This window comes from Balearica regulorum, chromosome 2, assembly GCF_011004875.1.
Source record: "Balearica regulorum gibbericeps isolate bBalReg1 chromosome 2, bBalReg1.pri, whole genome shotgun sequence".
Classification (NCBI taxonomy): domain Eukaryota; kingdom Metazoa; phylum Chordata; class Aves; order Gruiformes; family Gruidae; genus Balearica; species Balearica regulorum.
This window is the reverse complement of record NC_046185.1, coordinates 131,523,438-131,544,044: the sequence shown is the minus strand read 5'-3', so window position 1 is coordinate 131,544,044 and position 20,607 is coordinate 131,523,438. Positions and strand designations below refer to the sequence as shown.

Below are 20,607 nucleotides of genomic sequence, written 5' to 3'. Positions count from 1 at the left end.
TTTGGCTATAGAGAAGTCAGTGCCTTTGTTTTGTTTAGTTCAGCTTACGGAAATAATTGCATCTCTTTCAGAAAGAGGACAAAGTATTCAGCAAAAGGCACTTTGAAATCGTATTGCCTCTTTTTGAGTTACAGTTCTGAGAGCCTGATGCAGAAGCAAGCGAATTCAATACTTTCTCAGTTTCAACAGTCTTTGGATCAGGTTGTAAAGCGTTATTCTTTACGCTCTTTCTAATACTGTGTCATACTCAGACTGCAGAGCCAAAAAGAACAAAGTTTATGCATTTGGCTTTGAATACAGAATGGGATCTTAATTAGCGTTCACATTCAGCTTAATTCCAGTCCAAGAAAGTTTTTATCATTAATCGAGGAGCAAAAGGTAAGCTGATGCACATCACTTCTCTAAATCTTATCCATATATCTCTCTGATGAAAGAACCAGCGCACGCACAACCATCAGTATGTGTAATTAGTGGCAGTATGCACAAAGAGGTATATCCTAACTAGGTGCTGGAAAAATACATGAATCAGTTGTCTGTATATAGAAGTACATGAAAAAATACTGGGGAGTGGCATGATTATATCCGGGTGCCTCTGCTATAAAAAGCACTTGTATTACCCTTACTTCTCTGAATAAATTCAAATGACAGCCCCATTTCATTTCTTCATTCAGTCTGGAGGCCAGATGGCATTAGAATCATTTACTTCACCTTGTTGTGCTTAATTACTACAATCAACACACTATTTTCCAAATTAATCATAACAAAGTAATTTCATTAGTAACACAGCAGGCTGTTGAATTATTAGCATCATAACAGTTTGCAAACAATTAAACTTTATTTGAACCTTAAAAATTTGCAGAGTAGAACATTATTGTAAGATCTAATGGCAGTATAGTACAAATCCAGAACAGAGCAAATAATCAAGTAAAATGCTGTACAAAATATGACTTACAATCACCTTCTTAAAAATTAGCTTACTGCTCACGGAAAGGCAAGTGCAATCTAAGTAAACACAGAAAATCAAACAATTAGCATTTTCTACCAACGAGTTTTTGTTTAAGTAGTATTAACAAAGATGTTCTTATCCAAAAAAGGTTATGCTATTTGCACAGATCTAAAATAAACAATCCATCCGTGGTCCATCGCCGGTTTATTCCAAGACACTTCGAGTGAGTTTCAGGACATCTTTCACGGTTTAAATTTAAAGGCAGTTTGTTTACCGTACCAAGACGCGGGGGGAAGCCCTAAAGCAGAGCTACAGACAAAAGCCACTTTATTTCTCTGGTTGCCACCACCCAGGAGAGAAAGCGCTGGGCAGGCCAGCTGCTCATCGGTTGGGTAAGGACTCCCTCTCCTGGAAAAACGGCAGAAGCGGCGCTGGGAAGGGGAAGGGGGAAGGGGACGGGCCCGGCCTCCTCCCGTGCTGTGAAAATTTGCTGCCACCTACCGCCGCGGGCGCGCAGCGCAGCGTCGGGCAGCGCAGGGCGCGCAACGCTGCGCGGGGCAGCCGCCGCCTCCGCCCGCCGCCCCTTCCCTTCCTCCGGGCACCGGCAGCGCCGGGTCCCCCACGGCCGGTCCCGGCGCGGCACCAGTGTCCCAGCGCTGGTCCTGTCCGAAATCAAGTTTGACGATCAACCGGGGGGGGGGGGGGGGGGGGGGGGCGGGGAGAATTACTCCCCCAAAAGTAGGTGGTGGTGGAATTCTGAATTCTATAATTAATAAAAAGACATTTCGGTGGGCAGATTTATTACGCTGCCATGTTAACAAGAAAGAAGGAGCTTTTCTAGGCGTGATATTAACGCTTCACATTCTGTACACAATCCTCAAGTACACTTGATAAATTAAAGTAGTAAAAGATCTGAAGACTATAATCTATCATTTTAATGCTTCACTGATAACATACAGAATCCATTTCAATGACTATCTCTTTTTTAAAAAATTACAGCAAAACTCTGTACCCTGTTTGACTCCCATTAGAATCCAGTGCACTGTCGAGTACCATAAGTTAGTTAATATAAAGCACAACATCTTTGTTTACTGAAAGGATGTAATTCCGAGTTCAGACTCACGTTACCTTTTAACCCACAGTGCTTCCAGGGCCCGCCTGAAGCGTAAACAGCACAAGCAACTACAAGGGGACCTGCACAGGCTCAGCAATTCGCAGACTGGCTTGACCTGCCTCTTTGGCAGATTAAGGGTCTCACAAATCAAGTGTGTGGGAGGATTCAAAAAAAAAAAGTTGATCTCGCATGCTAATAGTAAAGCACATCTCCAAAACAAGAGGATTTAAAGTATTAACTCTGACTTGCCCAACCCCTCGTCCACAAGTGAGAGTATTCTAGTGTACTTTTTTTATGTTTCAACTGATGCTTTTAGCCACAAAGTTCTGGATTTGAGACTAAGACTGCAGGTAGCCATTATTAACCCACATAGAGCTGAAGTCTGTGGCACAACTTGTACCAGAAATTCCACATATCGACAAGGTATCCAGACTTGACTCTGTCAAACTATCTGTAAGGTACAGATAAAATATTTCACACTACCACCAGAAAAGGTCATTCTTACCTGCCATTTAGCTCATGTTGACCTAGCAAATTTGGGAGGGGGGGTGTTTAATGTATTATATTTTTATGAATTTTCACATAATTCATAATTTACCAAGTCAGAATGGTATCAAGGCAGTATTACCACACAGGCTGATTTATTACATTGGCAAAAGAATCAAGCCTTCATTTTGTGGTAACATTAATTAACAAACGATACTGAATATATGAGAAAAATAAATCATTAGCTAAAACATAAACCACATACATTTGGAAGCAGAATACCCTGAAGATTGCAATACTGAAGATTGCAATATTACATATCAATCTCCCTTGATTTTCCCAAGAAACGGCACAAAATGTACAGCAAGCATTAAAAAGTTAATGCATGCATGAACTAAGTAACAGTTTTCTACTGTTGAAATTCAGCTTAATTTTCCTAAATCTGAGGAACAGGAAAACATAGCAAAATTCCCTGAAAGAACACAAACCTATAGCTATACAGAGGGCAGCTAATATGCTTAAGAAAAGAGCAACAGGCACTATTTGGCTGCTTGTGGTCCATATGTTCATTACCATCTATTTCATTTCCTAGCATTACAATTCTATATAAACTGGCTAAGAAGAACATTTCCGCAGAATTACGATCAATTACAGGTTTTAATGTTTAATATACACAAGGCAACAATCTGACTACATTCACTGAAACCACAAAATGTGTACGGCAGAATCATCATCTTCTTTCAGAGGCCAGGTCTGTGAACTGCAGCTGCACGCCACTCTTGATTTCAAGTGCAGATTTTTCCTGATTAGGGAGAGAGAAGTTGAAAGTTCATCATTAACCAAAAAACCTCAAACATGCATATCAAACCCAGTTCAAATATCTATCCCCTTGCACAGTTTTCTGCACAGATACATACGTATTACTAAAGTAACGAAACTAACTAGAAAGCACACGAATTTTAAAAAAAAAAATCTGGAAAAGTAGTTATAAAATATATCATCTTTCATACACTGTGGTTTAATATTTCATGCAGAATCCCAGAAAAAATGCTTTAATTGAAAGTTCAATACATTTTGCCATAATCTTTATGTTAACAGGACTCCTACAAAGGTTCCAGGAAAGAAATACTTATGAAACAGAGAACAAGGGAACATATAAGCCATTACAGAAGATTGGATTAAAATGTACTTACCCAGGCCTCTCAAATATCATACATCTCCATTATGTAGGCTTTAGGCACCAAGCCAATGGTTCCCTTCATTTCTCCTACCCACCAGCCAAATCTATTGTACTCCTAATTGAAAACAATATGCAATATTAACCTTTAGTCTGATATAAATGCAATAGAGTTTTGTATGCAACTCCTTATGGATGCTTTCTCTTATATACAGTTATAATAATTTCAACTGAAAATTAAAACATTTTATCTTTTTGTTAGAGGCATTCACATGCAGAGTTAGGCAAAGACAGAAGTGAAATTTTAAAAAGGCCAGGCATACTTAGGAAACATTCTTAATTATGGCCACGCTTCTCTATAACGCCTACTAAAAATAGTCGACCTCTCCATCCTCTGTTCATCACAAATATAAAAACCTTATCTTTGTAAATAAAATCAAATAGCACGATGTTGACACATAAGAATCAACTGGGATTCTTTCCATATCATGAGGCTAAACTCTTAAGAAACTTACAATCAACTTATTTTAAATACTACTTTGCTGAAACGTGAGGGGAACACTATCTATCTAATACATATACTCTTTCTAAAGACAGTCTACTATTGCTTTAGGCTTGCAGAAAATTCTACGGCAGATCTCATATGTCTGACAGATGACTAATGTACTTTTGTTTGAAATTTGTTTAGGCTTAGTGAGATAAATATGAAACAAAATGAATTATAATAGTTTAAAGAAATAATATCTTCCAAAAGCAATACCAAGTAAGAGTATTGTGGGATCCAAATTTAATTTTTTTTCCTATGAGGTAAATATTTTAAGATCAATCCTAACAGTGGTTCAATAAATTGTAACAGCTGAAATTGCACATACACATATATTGAGTTACAAATGAAGCGTTATTAAAACAGAGACCCCATTCAAAATGGAATGATTAGTAAGATAGAAATTACTTTGGATCAAACATGGAAAATACAAAATACACAGATATCTCTGATAAGCAACATCTGCTTCCTGCTATGCAACTCTTCTGATGAGAAAAGCAAAAGGCTGTAGGATTTTGAATTAATGGTCCTACTGAGACAACACTATAAGCTATTATTTTGACTGTAGATAAAGTTTTTCAGTTATAAATAGTCAACTGGAGCTTAAGGGTTAATGGCGTTTCATTAGAGCCGAAGCTATAATGATTTGCTGCTGGCATATTTGGCCTGGTCGAGAGTTCTCTAGGGTCCTATGAGGTGCTTAGCGTACTCAGCTCTCCCTGCGCTTAACTACGATGAAGCCCTGTTGATGGGCCACTTTCATGTGGGCCCAGGCTTCCCCCCCCCCCCCCCTTTTTTTTTTTAAACACACTTGCATGCAGGCACACACCCACTTTTTTATTTTCTTATTGCGGAAGGCTGAACATCAGTCTTTAATTAAACATTTTCTTCCTTATCTTCATTGTGAATTGGTAATTTAAAAGATTCTATCCTACCATCCATAAAATACTACAGTAAGTGTGATTTAAAGAAAATCCACTTTAAAAGCAGCAGGAAAACCTTCATTTATGATGTGAACACACAAACTAGAAAGCTGCAAAAATAATTGCACCTTCCTCCACTGCAGAACAGACTGCTGTGATGGGTCTGGTCTGAAAGTCTAGAGGTACGTGAACCTGTCTTAGTGCAACTGCTCTCAACAGAAGTTAAGAACTGCTCATAACCCTTTCCCATGGGGGCACATGTTACACCCCAAATCCTTCAAGGCTAAATAAAACCCTGGTGCTGACATTTATAATGTTGCAGATCAGGCCGTTTAAAAATCTATGTTTTATCTCACAACACACTGGTTAAATATATAAACTGGATTTCTAGACTGAAGTGGGAAATTGCTGAAAGGAGCAGTGCTCACGTATACTACTGGAATCTCAGCAATAAATCTCTCCAAAAGAAAGCAACAAAAGATTTTAAGCTGTTACATGGAACTCATGAAGTGACTGACAGGAGTGATTAAGCAAGTTTTGCTAGACATCAGCCAAAAAACCAAACAATACATGAAATGAGGGAAGTGGCTTACTTGAGCGGTCATTACACATGACAAATGGCATAGCAAAAGCCTGTGGACTACATTATCCATTGAAAATGTTCCACTTAGCAACACTACATGAACTTAGAAATAATTGTTTTAAAAGAAACAATTCAGCTACCTCAAATTAAAACTAAAAGCATGCTACTGTTTTGAAAACTTTCTGGGTTTTACTACTTACTAAGACACTTACTGCTCTGGCATGAAGCTAAGTGAGAAGATGAAATGAATGTTGATGTAACAGACTAGTAAACTAATTTAAGGATTCACTGCAACCATTATACCATACAGACAATATTGCAACACAGAAGCTTTTACTTTACATTACTATTCTTTGCATGGGTCTCAAGAGCAACATGAATCCCAATTAAACTATCTGCAGTCTATAGAAGTCTGAACAAAAATACAATGCAGACACCTGGCTACCAAGAATAAAAAACTTTAATCTTGGGGTTTAGAGTAATTAGATAGCTGATTAAAGTACAGGCATGTCTCTGTAAACTCCTAACCCCGCCTTTTTGTCCTCAATACCACAAGAGTGCTTACTAGTCAGGCAGATAAGCAACTCCCCCCAGTTCTTTCTTGAAGCCACATATAAAATCCAAATTGATGTATTGTTTCTAGCAATGCTATCAATGATAAACTTCTTCACAGCAATGTAATTTAATTAATACACCGCTGTTGTGAGGTCCTTATGTCTATTACTGCTGCTTAAGATGTGTAGAATAAAAGTCTAAAGCCCACACTTGTGGGAAATTATTAACATGCAGAAGGATATGAATACAGTTAGGAGTTTTATACAAATTCTCAAGAGCTGGGAAGCACGGTGCTTTTGCAAGCATCAGCTTCAGATCTCAGGTACCACTGGGTTTACCATCTGGTATCCCTCACTGCATTCAGCTCTTAACATCACTGCTAACATAGGCAAGCGACTATACTTCAGAAGGACTGATAAAATAATGAAGAGTCCTTTAATCTACAGGAAACCATTGTAGTCAATTTATAAGAAATATTGCATCCCTTTGTAGGATGTGTAATTATTTTCTATTAATCATGTGCTATAAAGCTACATTATGTGGTTATTCTGTTATCACTAGAAAGAGGCCTGCAGTCAGCTCCTGACAATGTTAGGTAATTACTAACACAAAGCTTCTTTCTCCTTATGTAGAAACGCTATCAAGATCCAGAGGTGCTGTGATGCTCGCTGTATGAAAATAACTCTCCAAAGAAATTCAATAACTGCAAAATGAATTGCTCCAAGGCAAATAGAGGGATAGGAGAGGGGGGCAGGGCCAGATCCAGCTGCCCTGCAAGGAGGAGAATGCACAAGTGTGCGGCCGCAGCCCCACCATGTGCCTGGGAGCACACTTGCCATAGCAGGCAATGAATGCTAGGCAGGGGCGGGGGAGGAAGGGGCCCCCACAACCCCTGGAAGATAAGCACTAGGGCAGTGGAATACATTCTGCCAAATAATATGAACCAACAACCTTAACAAATGACCAAATGCTTTCTAAGCTACTTCTACATTTCCACTGTCTGTAACAGAGTGGATTTTTTTCCCCCCCCAGCAGAAATTTATTAACCAAAGTGAAGTCATTTCACAGGGCAGCAAGGAACAGGTTATGACTTAACATTTAACATGCTGGCAAAACACTCTCTGCACGGCATGCTGTGATAGCAGGGGGGGGAAAAAATCCCATCAGGGTTTACAGGCCCCTTAAATGCTCTCAACTGAACACACTGTGAGCAGATGCTGCTCCTAGTCCCCATCCCACCATTTTCACTGCAATGTGTACGTACCTATGGCTCTGATCAGAAAAGTTTTTGCACTTGGGGAAAACACAGTAGATAGAAATACACTACCTGTTCTTTACTGATATCTTTTAAATCCAAGATTGTTGTACTATATAGAACAGACTTTTGATATGCAAGAGGATTTCCAGCCTCTACCTTTAGAACAGATCCTATGTGTAAATGAGGATCTCCAGATGCTTTGCACCATATTAACTTCTACTGACTTCAGCAAAAGTTGAGAACATCTGGTCCTTGTACAATTAGTCCCTATTGTTCAATACATTTGGTATGTTTTCTGTGTTTGTGAGCTGGGCTTTTTTAATTTGTTTTGTTGGTTTTTTTTAAAAGAATTGCTGAAAATCATCGTTGTGTTTCAATGCCTTGAAGAAAACAATGGAGTTGTATTTTAAAAAAACACAACTGAAGCGTGTGAAGTCAAGATTTTTCTCCTGCCCTCTTCCAGTGGCACTTTAAGTAATGTTAACTTACGGGCTGAAGATCTGCAAACATTAAAACTAAAAAGCAAAACATACCTATAGCCTTGTTTAGGGTTAAAATAAGTAGCCTCTCCTATCAAGCTAAAGATGTGCAGGAAGCAGGGAGAAATTTTTTCAAAGAATATCCTGGGGGGCAATTTTGGCAAGATAATATTTTAAAACACCTCTAATTCATCCAGGAGATTCAGACTAGCTAAAAATTTTAGAACTTCCTTTGGTGTAATTGCTGAATGATACACTATCAACTAGGGAGCATTTTTGGCACAGAACAGCATTTTCTCTAAAAAGCAGAAAATGACAAATGTTTTAGATAACTGAATGAGACTTCTTCACAGGTAGTAGAGTTGTTTTAAGACAGCAATAAAATGGTCATCTTTAAGAATATAAGCCTCAGATTTATTGTATGGTTGCATTATTAGGTTTTATTTCCTGCAATGACACGAGACAAAATAGACATCAATTAAAGAGTTCCAACATAAATCAGGGTAAGCAGACTGAATTCTGAAAACTGGCCCCTGAAAACACCCTGGAACAATAGAAGGGCCATTTTATTTTCCATTAGATGGCACAATGCCAAATTTTTTTCTAATCAGGTAGGTAAATGCTTATATATGATCAGTATGCAAATCAACAGAGCTAGAGTCTCTTTGCATTAGTTTATCTTAACTAACCTTCCATTTAAAGGCCTTTGCTCTATGTTTAGCCTTCCCCCCCCCCCCCCCCCCCCCCCCCCCCCCCCCCCCCCCCCCCCGTAAGGAATATACCTGAACAAGCCAGCAGAAGGAAATGTACAACTTAGTATTTATTGCATTATAGTTTTGATCAGAAGCATCCCACTGAAGCGAATCTCCCAGCGCTCCCACTTGGCTCACTTTGCAGAGCCGTCTGTCTCCGAGCACACACACTACATTTCTTTCAGATGAAACTAAAATGGAAGATGGACTTCAATGTGCTCCAACCACTAATGTCTTCTCATTCCATAAAACCAGGCTAGACCTCTTCGGACATCAAACCCCTTTGAAAACGCAAGGTGTGGATGCCGGGGCCTCAGCACTAAGCGTTTCACTCTGCAAATCTGCTCCTTTTGGTGCTCCCTATTTGCTAAGGTAAATATAGGCAGCTTGGTCACGGAAAGAGAAATTACTGTTAAATATGGAACTCAGTATGATCAGTCAGAAAATAGCTTGACACAAAAACACTCAGAATTTTAGTATGCCTTTTGCAACTTTGGGGGAAAAAAAATAAATACATTTTATGAAGATTATACAGGTAATGTACAAAATGCTCGCACTGATCATGAAACACCTGCACTGTTAAGTTGTACTTTATTTCATAAGCAGTAATCTGAGCTATAGAGATTTCTTGGTTTGTCTTTCGCTAAGCAATAAATACAGGTTAAGATGTGAGCATTTTAACAGACATTCGTTGTACTGAAAGAACAAAAATCTGCCACACTGGAAATGTACGACCACTGAATAAAGGGTAATCTAGATACCAAGTTAACAGTCTACTTTCATGGAAAATTCTAGAGTAAAGGGTTACATCATAGATGAGATTTCCATGAATCATAAATACCAGAGTGAGCAGCATTATATCGCATTGGCATGTACTGAAATCGTAACACCAAAGGAGAATTCCAGTTTGCAATATAATTTCTGATTTTCAAGCATTATTTGTTGTTTTAATGCAAATATGAATGAGATGGGAATTAAATGAGCTTAAAAGTTAAGAAATGTTAGTCATTCTACTAAGCAGGTACCTGCTAATATCTAAGTAAATTTCCATTACTACTTGCATCGGCTCATGAAAGTATGGAATTTCCCAACACAAAACATGCACCTAAAGCAAACAAATACTGCAAGTCTCACACTTGCAAAAATTGTGCATACCAAACTTAAAAACAAACAAACAAAAAAACCTCAACACATACCACATTAGGACTACCTCCACTCACAGTTGTCTTTGTTTCTGGAAATTGATTTCTTGAGTAAGATCTATAGAAGACTTACAAAAAGCATTGTTATGTCATAGTTTGTTTCCCCATTTATCATATGGGCTTGAAAGCAAAGGCAAGCCCATAAATTAGCAGGAGTTAAGAGCAATCATCCTTTCAGAAAACAGGATGCCCAAGTATTGCATTTCTAATAGTCAATATTAACTAAGAAATCTTATTAATGAGTCCCTCTATCAGTACAGCTATAAAATGTTTTCTACTGCCTAGTGGGAAAGGGGTATACAGTTTTCTAAAAGTTCACATGATTCATAGCATAAGTTATAACAGTCACTTAAATATTCAGGAATATTATAAATTACAATGTTAATAGTATGAGTTTACCTGTACAGATACATTGATCAATTAATCTGAAAAGTTAACTATTTTTTTAAATAAAGAAAAGTTAACAAGTACTATTGCAACAGTTCTGTTAATTCTGCTCAGATTAAAAACTCAACTTTTGAAGGAAATTCTCAAAGGTAGAAAAACCTAGAAAAAAGGTTTGGGGTTTTTTTCGTAAGAGCCCATATGACTGCTGCCACACAAAAGCCGTAATGCACTAACTATTTAGATAATAGCTTAAATAGCTTTTGAAGGCACCTTTAAACAAGGAAAACATGCTTTTCTACAGTAATTACACTAGTCAGGCATAGGTATTTGTTTTATCAGAAGTATAAGCATGCAAACAATGCTCATTGCACTAACATTGAATTTTGATGCTCAGTTTAAAGCAAACTGGGGTGGGGGGGTGTTTTTGCATGACACTTAGCTATTTTAGGAAGTAAACATTGCCAAACTGAAACCTTGCTCATTCTGCTAAAAGGCATTCACCTAGAAACTTACATGTAACACATTGCTCCTCTTGTTTTATTTAAATTATATCAATGCCCAAATTTGCTAAACTGCTTCATAATTACCTCTGTTGTACTAATCATCTCATTTCTTGGAAACGAAATAGTCACTTTTCCCCTAATTTCTATAAAGGTATGTGAAAAGCAGGTAAAAATATATTGCTTTGGCATAACTAGTGCTAGGAGAGACAAATATCTGTCTCACCGCGTTCGGAGCAAGCTATACCATTTATATTTCATTGTAAAACAAAGAACTATTACATGTTGTACAAATATGCTCGGTATTTTGTTAATGCTTCACCCTTCCTACTATAATACTGCTATACCCGTACTTACTTCCTTATCAGCAAAATGTGATTTTCAAGAGTAATGTTCATACCTTGCTGACATATGATAGAAAGGCAATAAAGCCATAGCTAGGTTCAAGCTGAAGCTGAATTTATGACACCATTTTGGATCCATACACATCACCTCCTGTCAGTACCTGCATCTCTCATTTTCAACCACTAGATGGTGTGAAAAAATAAAAAAATTGCCAAGGATTCCTGCCAACTGCCACAAACCCAAGTATTAATGTAGTGGATTAGGAAATATTTTCTGAAGAAAAGTCTTGACCCACTTCAGGGTGGTTAGGTTCACTTTTCCTTTGGTGATATTTTCACTTACCAGACAAAGAGCTCATAAATGATCAGACCTTGAAACTGAATCAAGTGGAGGGTTAAGATGGATAATTCTCTGGCACTTTCCCCTCCAAGGACCCTAAATTCAGAGCTGACAGTAGTAGCCAACACTCATTTTTCTGAAAAAGCTGTAACAATCTTTAAGCGAAACAGGGCTGAATTTTCTGGGCTGTGTTTTGGAGTAGAAATAATTTCCAAAGAGAGAGGCTCTATATATCTGGAGCAGCAGTGGGCCTGTTTCAAGGACCGATTATGGATTAATCACGACATAACCACAAGCCAGTTGATATACAGAGGACAGCTTAAGCTACTGTTTTTCTATTCTTCTCCATTTTTTAAATTAAATTTTTCACTCTTTTAGGGAAGGAGTAGCAAATGATTTTTTTTCCACCTACAAGCTGAAGATTAAGATTTTATTAGTCCCTGTACTGTACCAGAAGAGCACAACCCACAGAGAGGCCAAACTCGCACAGTGGAATCTGTTTGTTCATGGGTTTTTTGGGGGGAGGAAGAGGGGGAAGAGGTGGTTATTTTAAATTAGTACCATTCTTCAGGGCTGTGTAACTGCTTGAAAGTCTACCCAATCCAAGAGTGTTATTCTGCCTTTAGTAATGCAATTCAGTTATTAGTTTAAGTGACAATGAAATACCTCAAAAGACATACATGATCACATTACCATTAGTAATATATCTTCTATATTTTTATATAGGACTATCTTTCTATCCATAAATCTTAAATTTACCTAAACAGAAGCTGTTACATTTATTATCTGGAAACACTGCAGTTAAAAGTATCACAGAAGATTAAAGCAACTGTGACAACACTGAAGAGTTTGAAATTAAGACAACCAGATGCCTTTACCTTTAATGATACTGAATGGCAATTACACCTGAGATGTATAATCTACATATATTTTAAAAGGTGGATTTTTTTCAATGAGAACTGGAAAAGCTCGGCTTTATTCCAATATGTGGGGAAAAAAAGAAATTTCCTTTGATGAATTGTTCAGAATTAGACTTCAATAGACCATGAAATATGTACTTTACGAGACGTTTGGGGGGGTCTTTTGAGGAGGTGGGAGATGTTAAGGAAAAATACGAAAAGTAACCAACATTTAGGTAGAATAAAATTTCATGCTTATACTGTTTATCATCACTTTAAATGACAGAAATTATATTTCTCATTTGCTTTACAAACAGGAAAGCAGTAAATTAAAAATTGCCCAAATCTGTCAGAGCAAACAAATTTGGAATTTGAGCTGTCAGAACAATTACAATGTACATACAGAAATGAAAGTCTAGTTTGAAAACACAAACCATCTTCTGTAGCAAGATGCCCCAAAAGTCATAATCAGCACACTCAGGAATGTAAAACAGGAAACAAAAAACATAACATACAAGGTAATTTAAAATTCTACAAGGTTAACTTTTACAAGGAGAAAGTGCATTGTCTCTTGTTAAATCAGTTAACAAATGGTAGCCAAGATTTAACAAGTAAATAAACACGCTTTTAAGTTAATTCCTGTTACACGGCTATGTTTTAAATGTGATTATAGTTCATTTGACAAAATAATTAATTGCAGTGAATATCTGATTGCAAACAAAGGATTTGAAAGGGAGTGCCAGTTTCCCCCCACAGAACTGTGGGAATGTGCCCTTCTGCCATGACTCTCTTTTTACAACTGTTTAGCCCCAGTAGCACGCCATACCTTACTGAGAATGTAGATAACGTCACCACGTTTAAATGTCAACTCATCGGGTACATCTCCTGTGCAGTCCCACAAACCTTGATAGAAATTGGCATAATCGGTATTTTTGCCATCTGCAAAGAAAAAGGCATCTAATTACAAAAGGATAAAGATTGAGGGACTAAAGTTACTCTTTAAATCTCCAGATACTACAAAACAATTTATTAGCACACACTTCTTACTCCTCTTTATAGAAACAGCTCCTTCATACCACAAAAGTAAGCGGAAAAAAGTTTAACGTGCAAGCCCTTCGCTGGCAAGTTGTATCACTTAAAGACATGTAGCTACAGGTTTTCAAAGCATTTTCCAGCTGCAACTTAAAGCAGCTAGTTTTCCTCTATTAATATATTTCCAGCAAGCCATATTTGTATCTCAACTTGAAACTGATAAAATTGCCAGAATATTATTGGTAATAATCTCTGAAAGGAGGCCAAAGTAAGTATTTTGTTATATGCCCCCCCTCTTCTGTTCCAACAAAACTAAATAACTTCTCTGAGAACCTTTGAGATAATCCTTGATTGTTCCTTCTGAAAAATTGGAGAACTTGGAAACTGTTGCTGAAGCTGCATTTTAAAAATATTTGTGTCAGCTCCAGTTTAGGACATTAAGCTCTGGCTAAACATGCAACTACACTACAGTCAAACTCATCCTTCTAACAGCATAAGCACAATGGATGTGCTGTGTTCAAGCTGCCATACAGACCATTAACTGATTGATTATTTAGCACTCTTTGCTCTGTAATACGGCAATAACACAGTAATAAATGCTTTGTCATACACTTACAATACAGAGTACATCTACTGAAACACAGCGCTTACACACAGTTAAATACACTGGGTGCTTCTGTTACACTGCAAACTATTTCCTGTTTTTAATTCCATGAGAATGGAGTGTGATGAGTTAACGCAAAAAGAATGTAAGCAATACCACTAAGATGACCAGTTACATTATGTATACACTAACCAGACAGAATGTATATGTGCTAATAATTTACATCACTGGAAAGCTATCTTCTAATTCTGATAACATAAATATCACTGAACTGGCTGGATCAAGGCTGTCATCTTAGTTTTGTTATATGATCCTTGAACAGCAGGCTTGCTGGTTATTCCAACATATACCAGTTACATTTGCATGTCGTTAGCACTCTACACCATTATTTATAGTTTACAATTTAATCATGATTGGTTCACTTTATTACTGAAAAAATCCTACTAAAATATCAAGAATCAAGTGAGAGGAAGTGTCACGCTATAAAGAAATATAGCAATATTCAACTTGTGGTTTTCCCTATTTTGACAAATACTCAGAATTTTAATACTCTCTGCATGAGCAAGAAGAGCTTGTTTTCTATTTATCCATGGCAGTCTCTGTTCTGTGCTATGTTGTTTTGATGGGTATACTGTCATAAGGCTAAATATTCACAACCTTGAATTTAAAGCTGCTGTGGAAGTTAGCCACCATTTAATTTTCCATAATCCGGTGATTAGTAGCTGCCACTCACTATATAGCACTAGGGGGCGATCTGACTACCAGTGCACAAATTCTTCTGTCAGCATATTAAAAGTAGCAATATATTTTTTCCAGTTTATATATATTTTTATATATATATATATATGTATTTTTTATATATATAAAAACTCCCAACCATACAGAAATAAGAGATTTGGTTACTGCAAAATGTGTAGACTGAATAATTTCAAGAGGAAGGCAGAATCAGTTTGAAATGTTGCACCTCCAAATTTTGGCCCTATTTGGCAGCTCATTATTCACCGATTTAGCATTAGACAATTATAAACAGTAACACAGGTTAGCGCCAAACTAATTTGTGATAAATATTAAATCAGAATCTCCTCAATCTTTTGATACTGATCACATTTCCCAGCTCTATCTTGTAAAAGATAACATAAGCCCACATGAGAAAAAACTAAAAAAACTATTTTTCAGTGTATCCCACCTTTCAAATCTTTCAGCAGTTGTCTTATTGATTTGGTTTAAAATACATTAATCAGGTCTTTTACTTCTTCAGAATTGCACTGAAATGAATCATGACTTTTCACACTGATCTTTATCACTTTGCGGTCTGTTCTTACCTTTACATGCCTGAAGTAACTCCTGGTAACACTAACGGGATTTACACAGGGAACATCAGCAACAGAAGAGATCCCACAGTAGGTAAGACAGATCTCTCCCTAGATGTTCATCATGAGCATTTAATTAAGCCTTAAAGTGGGGAAGCAACTCAACTAATAACACGGCAACACTAGAAAAGATGCGTTTTAAAACAAGCTTATTGCTACAGTGAAGATGGTGCCCCACAACTAACCATGGCTCTATGCCTTCATATGCAATTCAACATAAGACCAAGTTGTTTAAATTAGAAAGCCACATTTCTCAGAAAACCATATACTGGTATACCAGGAGCACAGAAATGAAAAAATAGGGAAAGTGCCAGTGTAAGTTTGTGAACTATGCTGGTCTTCCAACAAGTGTTAATTTCAAATTCTAAATCCTCTCTCATACCCACCAGCACAAGTTTCTCCAAATTCTGTACATGCCACTACACACGCATAAATGTCCACTGTAAATTTAACTTTGGAATCTATACATCTTAAGGGCAAAATGCTTCATAAAATGATTCACAGTGCTTCACAAACACAGAGGTAGAACAAAACAAAAAAAAGCTGCAAACACCTCTGTAAAACACAAGCACATTCTTTCTTATTTCAGCCCCTCTCTCAGTTAGAGAGGACTCTGCCAATTTGATTGCCTCTGAAGAACTGAATAAAACAAAACCAGGAGACCTGGGTAAAGGAATTTGGTATTTATAGAGTAGTGAAATTACGTGGAGCTTCTTAAACACTTGTAATACCTGAAAACAGCTGGTGGATTTAGCATTGAGAATTCATGTGCCCATTAGAGATCAAATTCAAACGGTACTGATGCGCTGGCATTAGTCTGTCACAATTACACTCTGTTCTTAAACACTGTGAAATGTTTTGTGCCTTCTAAATACTGCGATGACATAATTGGTAACTAAAGTCTGTTGTATTTCGAAGGAATGGTCACTTAGGCTGCAAATATGAATAAGACATGATAAAAAAATAAAATGTGTAGCAGAGGGTAGAAAGCAGTTTGGTTTTACCTACCCACTGCTTTTAATATCACTGATCACAAAAAATGGCTGAGCAGGATTTTGGATAGCTTGTTTCTGCAGGAAATACTTTGTTCATTCCAGGACAGCTATCTGGATGAACAACTATCCAACAGTTTCCAAAACTCTTCCACAAAGAATTCCTCATGGTTTTCTTCCGCCATCTCTGTTTTTCCAGTAACAGTAATAGGAACAACAGATATTTTTGTCCAATATACTGATGAAAACACTTCAGAGTTTATTTGACAGATCAACCAGCAACAACTGCCAGCCTTCGTGATGGTAGGCTCAGACTGCTTATTTCACTGAAAAACACTGGCACCTGACAATAAATATATGCTTGGAAAAAAAAAAAAGGTAAATAGTTCAGGTAAAAAAAAAAATCTGACAAGTACATCACCCAAGCATGCACTTCAAATATTGTAGACTGTTTAAAACTTAGGAATGCCCATGGATTACTCAAGGGGAAAAAAATTATAAGAATATTCTAACAGCCTCAATAGACAGAAAAAACAAAACCTGGAAAAACAGATTAAGAGTACATATTTCAGTTAGCAAACCCCACTACAGTAGTGACTTACAGCTACTAGTTATATTATCTGCTTATACAGTGCTTGTGGAACGAAAGAACAAGCACGTATGTTTTGCTTTCACCACTGGGGTCCACTGCCCAGTATATTAAACAGCTTGCCATTCGGATTCATATTCTTTGACTCTTGATCAGATACTTCAAAAGTTTATAGCATCAGATTTGAAGATTACTAGTCTGGGCTACTTAACAATATTTGAAAGAGGTGAACTTCTGGAAAATGACTGTATCCCTTTTTTGGTGATGATGTGCTCACTATTTACCATACTGAAGGCTTAAAGATGGAGAGACAGGTGAAGTTCAAAATTAACACTACCAGAATGACTCTGTCTTACACAAGTAATTTAGACTCTCAGTGTTGAGTCTCAACACCCAGATGAGACATACCCTGTTAAAGAACACAGTTGGTTGGTTGTTCTGATGATGTCCTAAACTGCAAAGAATGCCTTTTACTTACTTGCCCTTTTTTCCACATGCCAGAAAATAATTGTAGTGTATTTATTTGGACTCAACCTCTAATCTAGCCCAATCTGATTGGTATTATCTTTCTCGCTTCCCTTCTCCTATTGTTCCTTAGTTACTTCAAAATTGAGGTATTTGCACTGAGACAGCACAGAACGTGACACTTACTGAAACAGTGATTGTGGAAATAATGGGCAGACAGTGGTAGCAAAAAAGACCCAGCAAGCCATATTATATAACCAAAACTCTTCAATGCTTTGGTATTTTTAAATAATGAGGTCACTAGCAATTAATGTAAAGCTATCCAGCAGCAACAGTCAGCATCAAGACTGAAGCAATGAAAAGAACTCAACTCTGCGCGTTAATTGAAGTAGAGATAAGTTAGGGCAAGAAAAAAGAGTATAAAAAAGGAAAGGTTTTTTGCACTTAACAGGCTAAGCTCACAGACAATTTGCAGAATATTTTTCTGTGAAATTCAGGTTTAGTAAAGCTAGGCAATAAATTAAATTTAAGAATGCATGTGCTGTTTGCGTGGAAAATCATGAAATATTCTTGAGTCAGGTTAGATAATTATGTGATACCTATCAGAAATAGTCATGTCAACTCAGCCCTAAAAGTCAAACAAATTTCCAGTGTTAAATAGTTAACTAAGATCAGCTCAGATTATAAAATTATTGCTTTAAATGAATCTGATATCTGGGGAGAACTGTTATGGTATTTTCAAGGACAAATACTAGTCAGAATGATAAGGCTGTTCTTGTAGCAGTTGAAACTTTTCAGAAACGAAGGTGCTATGGTTTTGATTTCTTAAAACTACAACCATTTGGAACTTCAAAAAGATACATTAGTGGGGGGAAAAAAAAAAAAGTGCTGTTGGCAACTTTATAAGTGGATTGACCCCACGCTCCATTATGACAACACACTCTTATAATTACGGTAACGTCTAAATGAGTATGAAATACTAAGGCTGTAATGAGTCATGTTGTTTTACACATGTTTTTAGCAGAGCACAATGCTAACAGCATCTGATGACTCGACTCGTTTCCTTTCCAAGAAAAGCAACCCAAAACTCCTCACAGCAACCTGTTCCTGCTTTCCTGTATGGGTCAGGAAATCAGGCCTCTGTTTCCTCCCCACATGTTGCAACAGGAAAAGCACTGCAGAGCTACTTCCTAAAGGAACTCTTCTTGCCCACCCTTTCCTTGACAGCCCTGAAAGAATTATGTGTATTATGTACAATGGGGGAAGGAGAGCCAGATTGCATGTCAGTGCAGGTCACAGTTACAATGCAGCAGATCTCAAAAAGGTGTAAGGTCTGATAAGAAGCGAGTCTTCTCTACTTGCTGTGTCAAATCACCAATAGTTTATCTAAAGGTCTGTGCCCTTGAAGCACATATATATCTTGTTTTTAAGCATAACTGGAAATACCTTTCTGTCAAGAAAAGTTGTCTGGCCATGTGACTTTACATGGTGTTTGCAGTTATTTTTCCAGTCCCAGAGATAATTAGAACAAGGGCAGTTTGCCAAGCTAAAGCTGAGAGAATACCCTTCACAGTCTTTCTGGGCACTCGTGTCCTTTTCCAATTTTTATGCTGCTGTCACTGGACTCTGGCATTTCTTACCCAATTCATTTGCTTTCTGTGGTAATCATATGCAATGAAGATATGCATGGCCAACATTTAAACAGGCTGCAGATCAATTAGTGGTCTTAAGTTTATCTGATTTTTATCAAAGACGACAGAGCTTTGGGTCGATTGTCAGAGCCTGTGTCAAGTTGACCTTTTCAGAGACGTCTACATTGCCAGTCCCTTGGGCAACTTGTTGTCCCCTGTTAGTCTCTGAATGGCAGAAGTCTGTTCTGCTCAAGCACAAAGTATACACAGATGTCTATATTACATTCTTATAGGTTTGACAGCAACTGCATGTTGTATCTATAAACTGTCCTTTAGCAGTGACACTTCCTCAATGATGATAAGCTAATTTATGCAACTAAATCTCCTTTGTGCAGAAATGAAAGCTAATTGAGTCATTACAAAGTAATTCAGGAAGGAATACCTTGTATAAATTGGCTTACTTTATAAATCCTTCTCAAGTGGTTTTCATGCATCCTAAGTGGTGCTAAGCAGTTTTGCTGCCATCAAATACCCAGGTGAAAAAGACAGCTTTACAGAGCTATAAAAGCATTATTTTAAAACAGCAAAGGGAAGAGACAAGAAAATAAAGGTAAAAAGAAAGTGCATACAAAAAAATAAAGAGGAAAGATTCTAATTACCTGAAGCAACAGTAACTTTCTCCTGGCTCGGTTTTCTTGGCACTTCAGGCTTTGAAGGAGCACATTCTTCTGCAAAACACATAACTGCAAATGAAAATCTGAAGGGACACCTCAGCTGACAGGAATTACAGCCCACATCAGTCTGAAAGCCACGGTCTACATTTCCAGATCGTAAGCCCTGTTTACTATTTTGCATTTGTACAGAAGTTGGAATGTTGTTATTTCTGTGGTTTCCCCCACCCATCCAAGAGCTTTCTTTCAAAATCTCCATTATGAACATCTGTTTCCCTTTTCACTCTGCTCTGAATACAGTAACATAGAGCTGCAGTTCTGCTGTTTTTCAGTCATGCCGAGACAATTAGAATGAGGGTCCTATTCTGCTACATACATTTCTTGCCAGGATAAGAAAAGGAAACTGAGGATTGGAAAAGTATTCCCAGCCCATGCAAGAATTCGGAAGTTCTTAAGAGCAGTATGCAGAGAAGGCAGAGGACATCTTATCTTCAACACTGTCAGACACACACACTAGCTGGACACCTGCATGATGGGAACACAGTTACGACAGAGGCCATGCATTCAGTGCTCCTGCCTACTGCACCTGACCATGGCTTTAAGCAAGCCAGACTGTATCAAATACCTTAGTGCAAGTTTAGGAGACAAGAGAAAGCCTGGCAGCGATCACCTCTGAAGCTTGTTTTCTGGCTAGCAGGCTTGGAACACTCTGAAATCCTCACAGCCAATTTCAAAAGATGCGCTCCATATTCCCCGTCCGGCAC

At 37.6% G+C, this 20,607-nt stretch overlaps 1 protein-coding gene across 2 annotated transcripts in view; it reads right to left on the bottom strand.

Annotated features, from left to right (window-relative positions):
• Window positions 1-816: 816 nt before the first annotated feature.
• The window catches only part of SKAP2 (src kinase associated phosphoprotein 2), a 122,034-nt gene continuing 102,243 nt past the window's right edge, over window positions 817-20,607 (bottom strand). For both annotated transcript variants that reach the window (XM_075745949.1, XM_075745951.1), the window contains 4 exons: window positions 19,832-19,900; window positions 13,316-13,428; window positions 3,740-3,841; window positions 817-3,348 (listed from right to left, as the gene is read on the bottom strand). In XM_075745949.1, coding sequence (XP_075602064.1) covers window positions 3,749-3,841; window positions 13,316-13,428; window positions 19,832-19,900 — 275 coding nt within the window. In that variant the 3' untranslated portion in view covers window positions 817-3,348; window positions 3,740-3,748. The remainder of the gene's footprint in view (window positions 3,349-3,739; window positions 3,842-13,315; window positions 13,429-19,831; window positions 19,901-20,607) is intronic.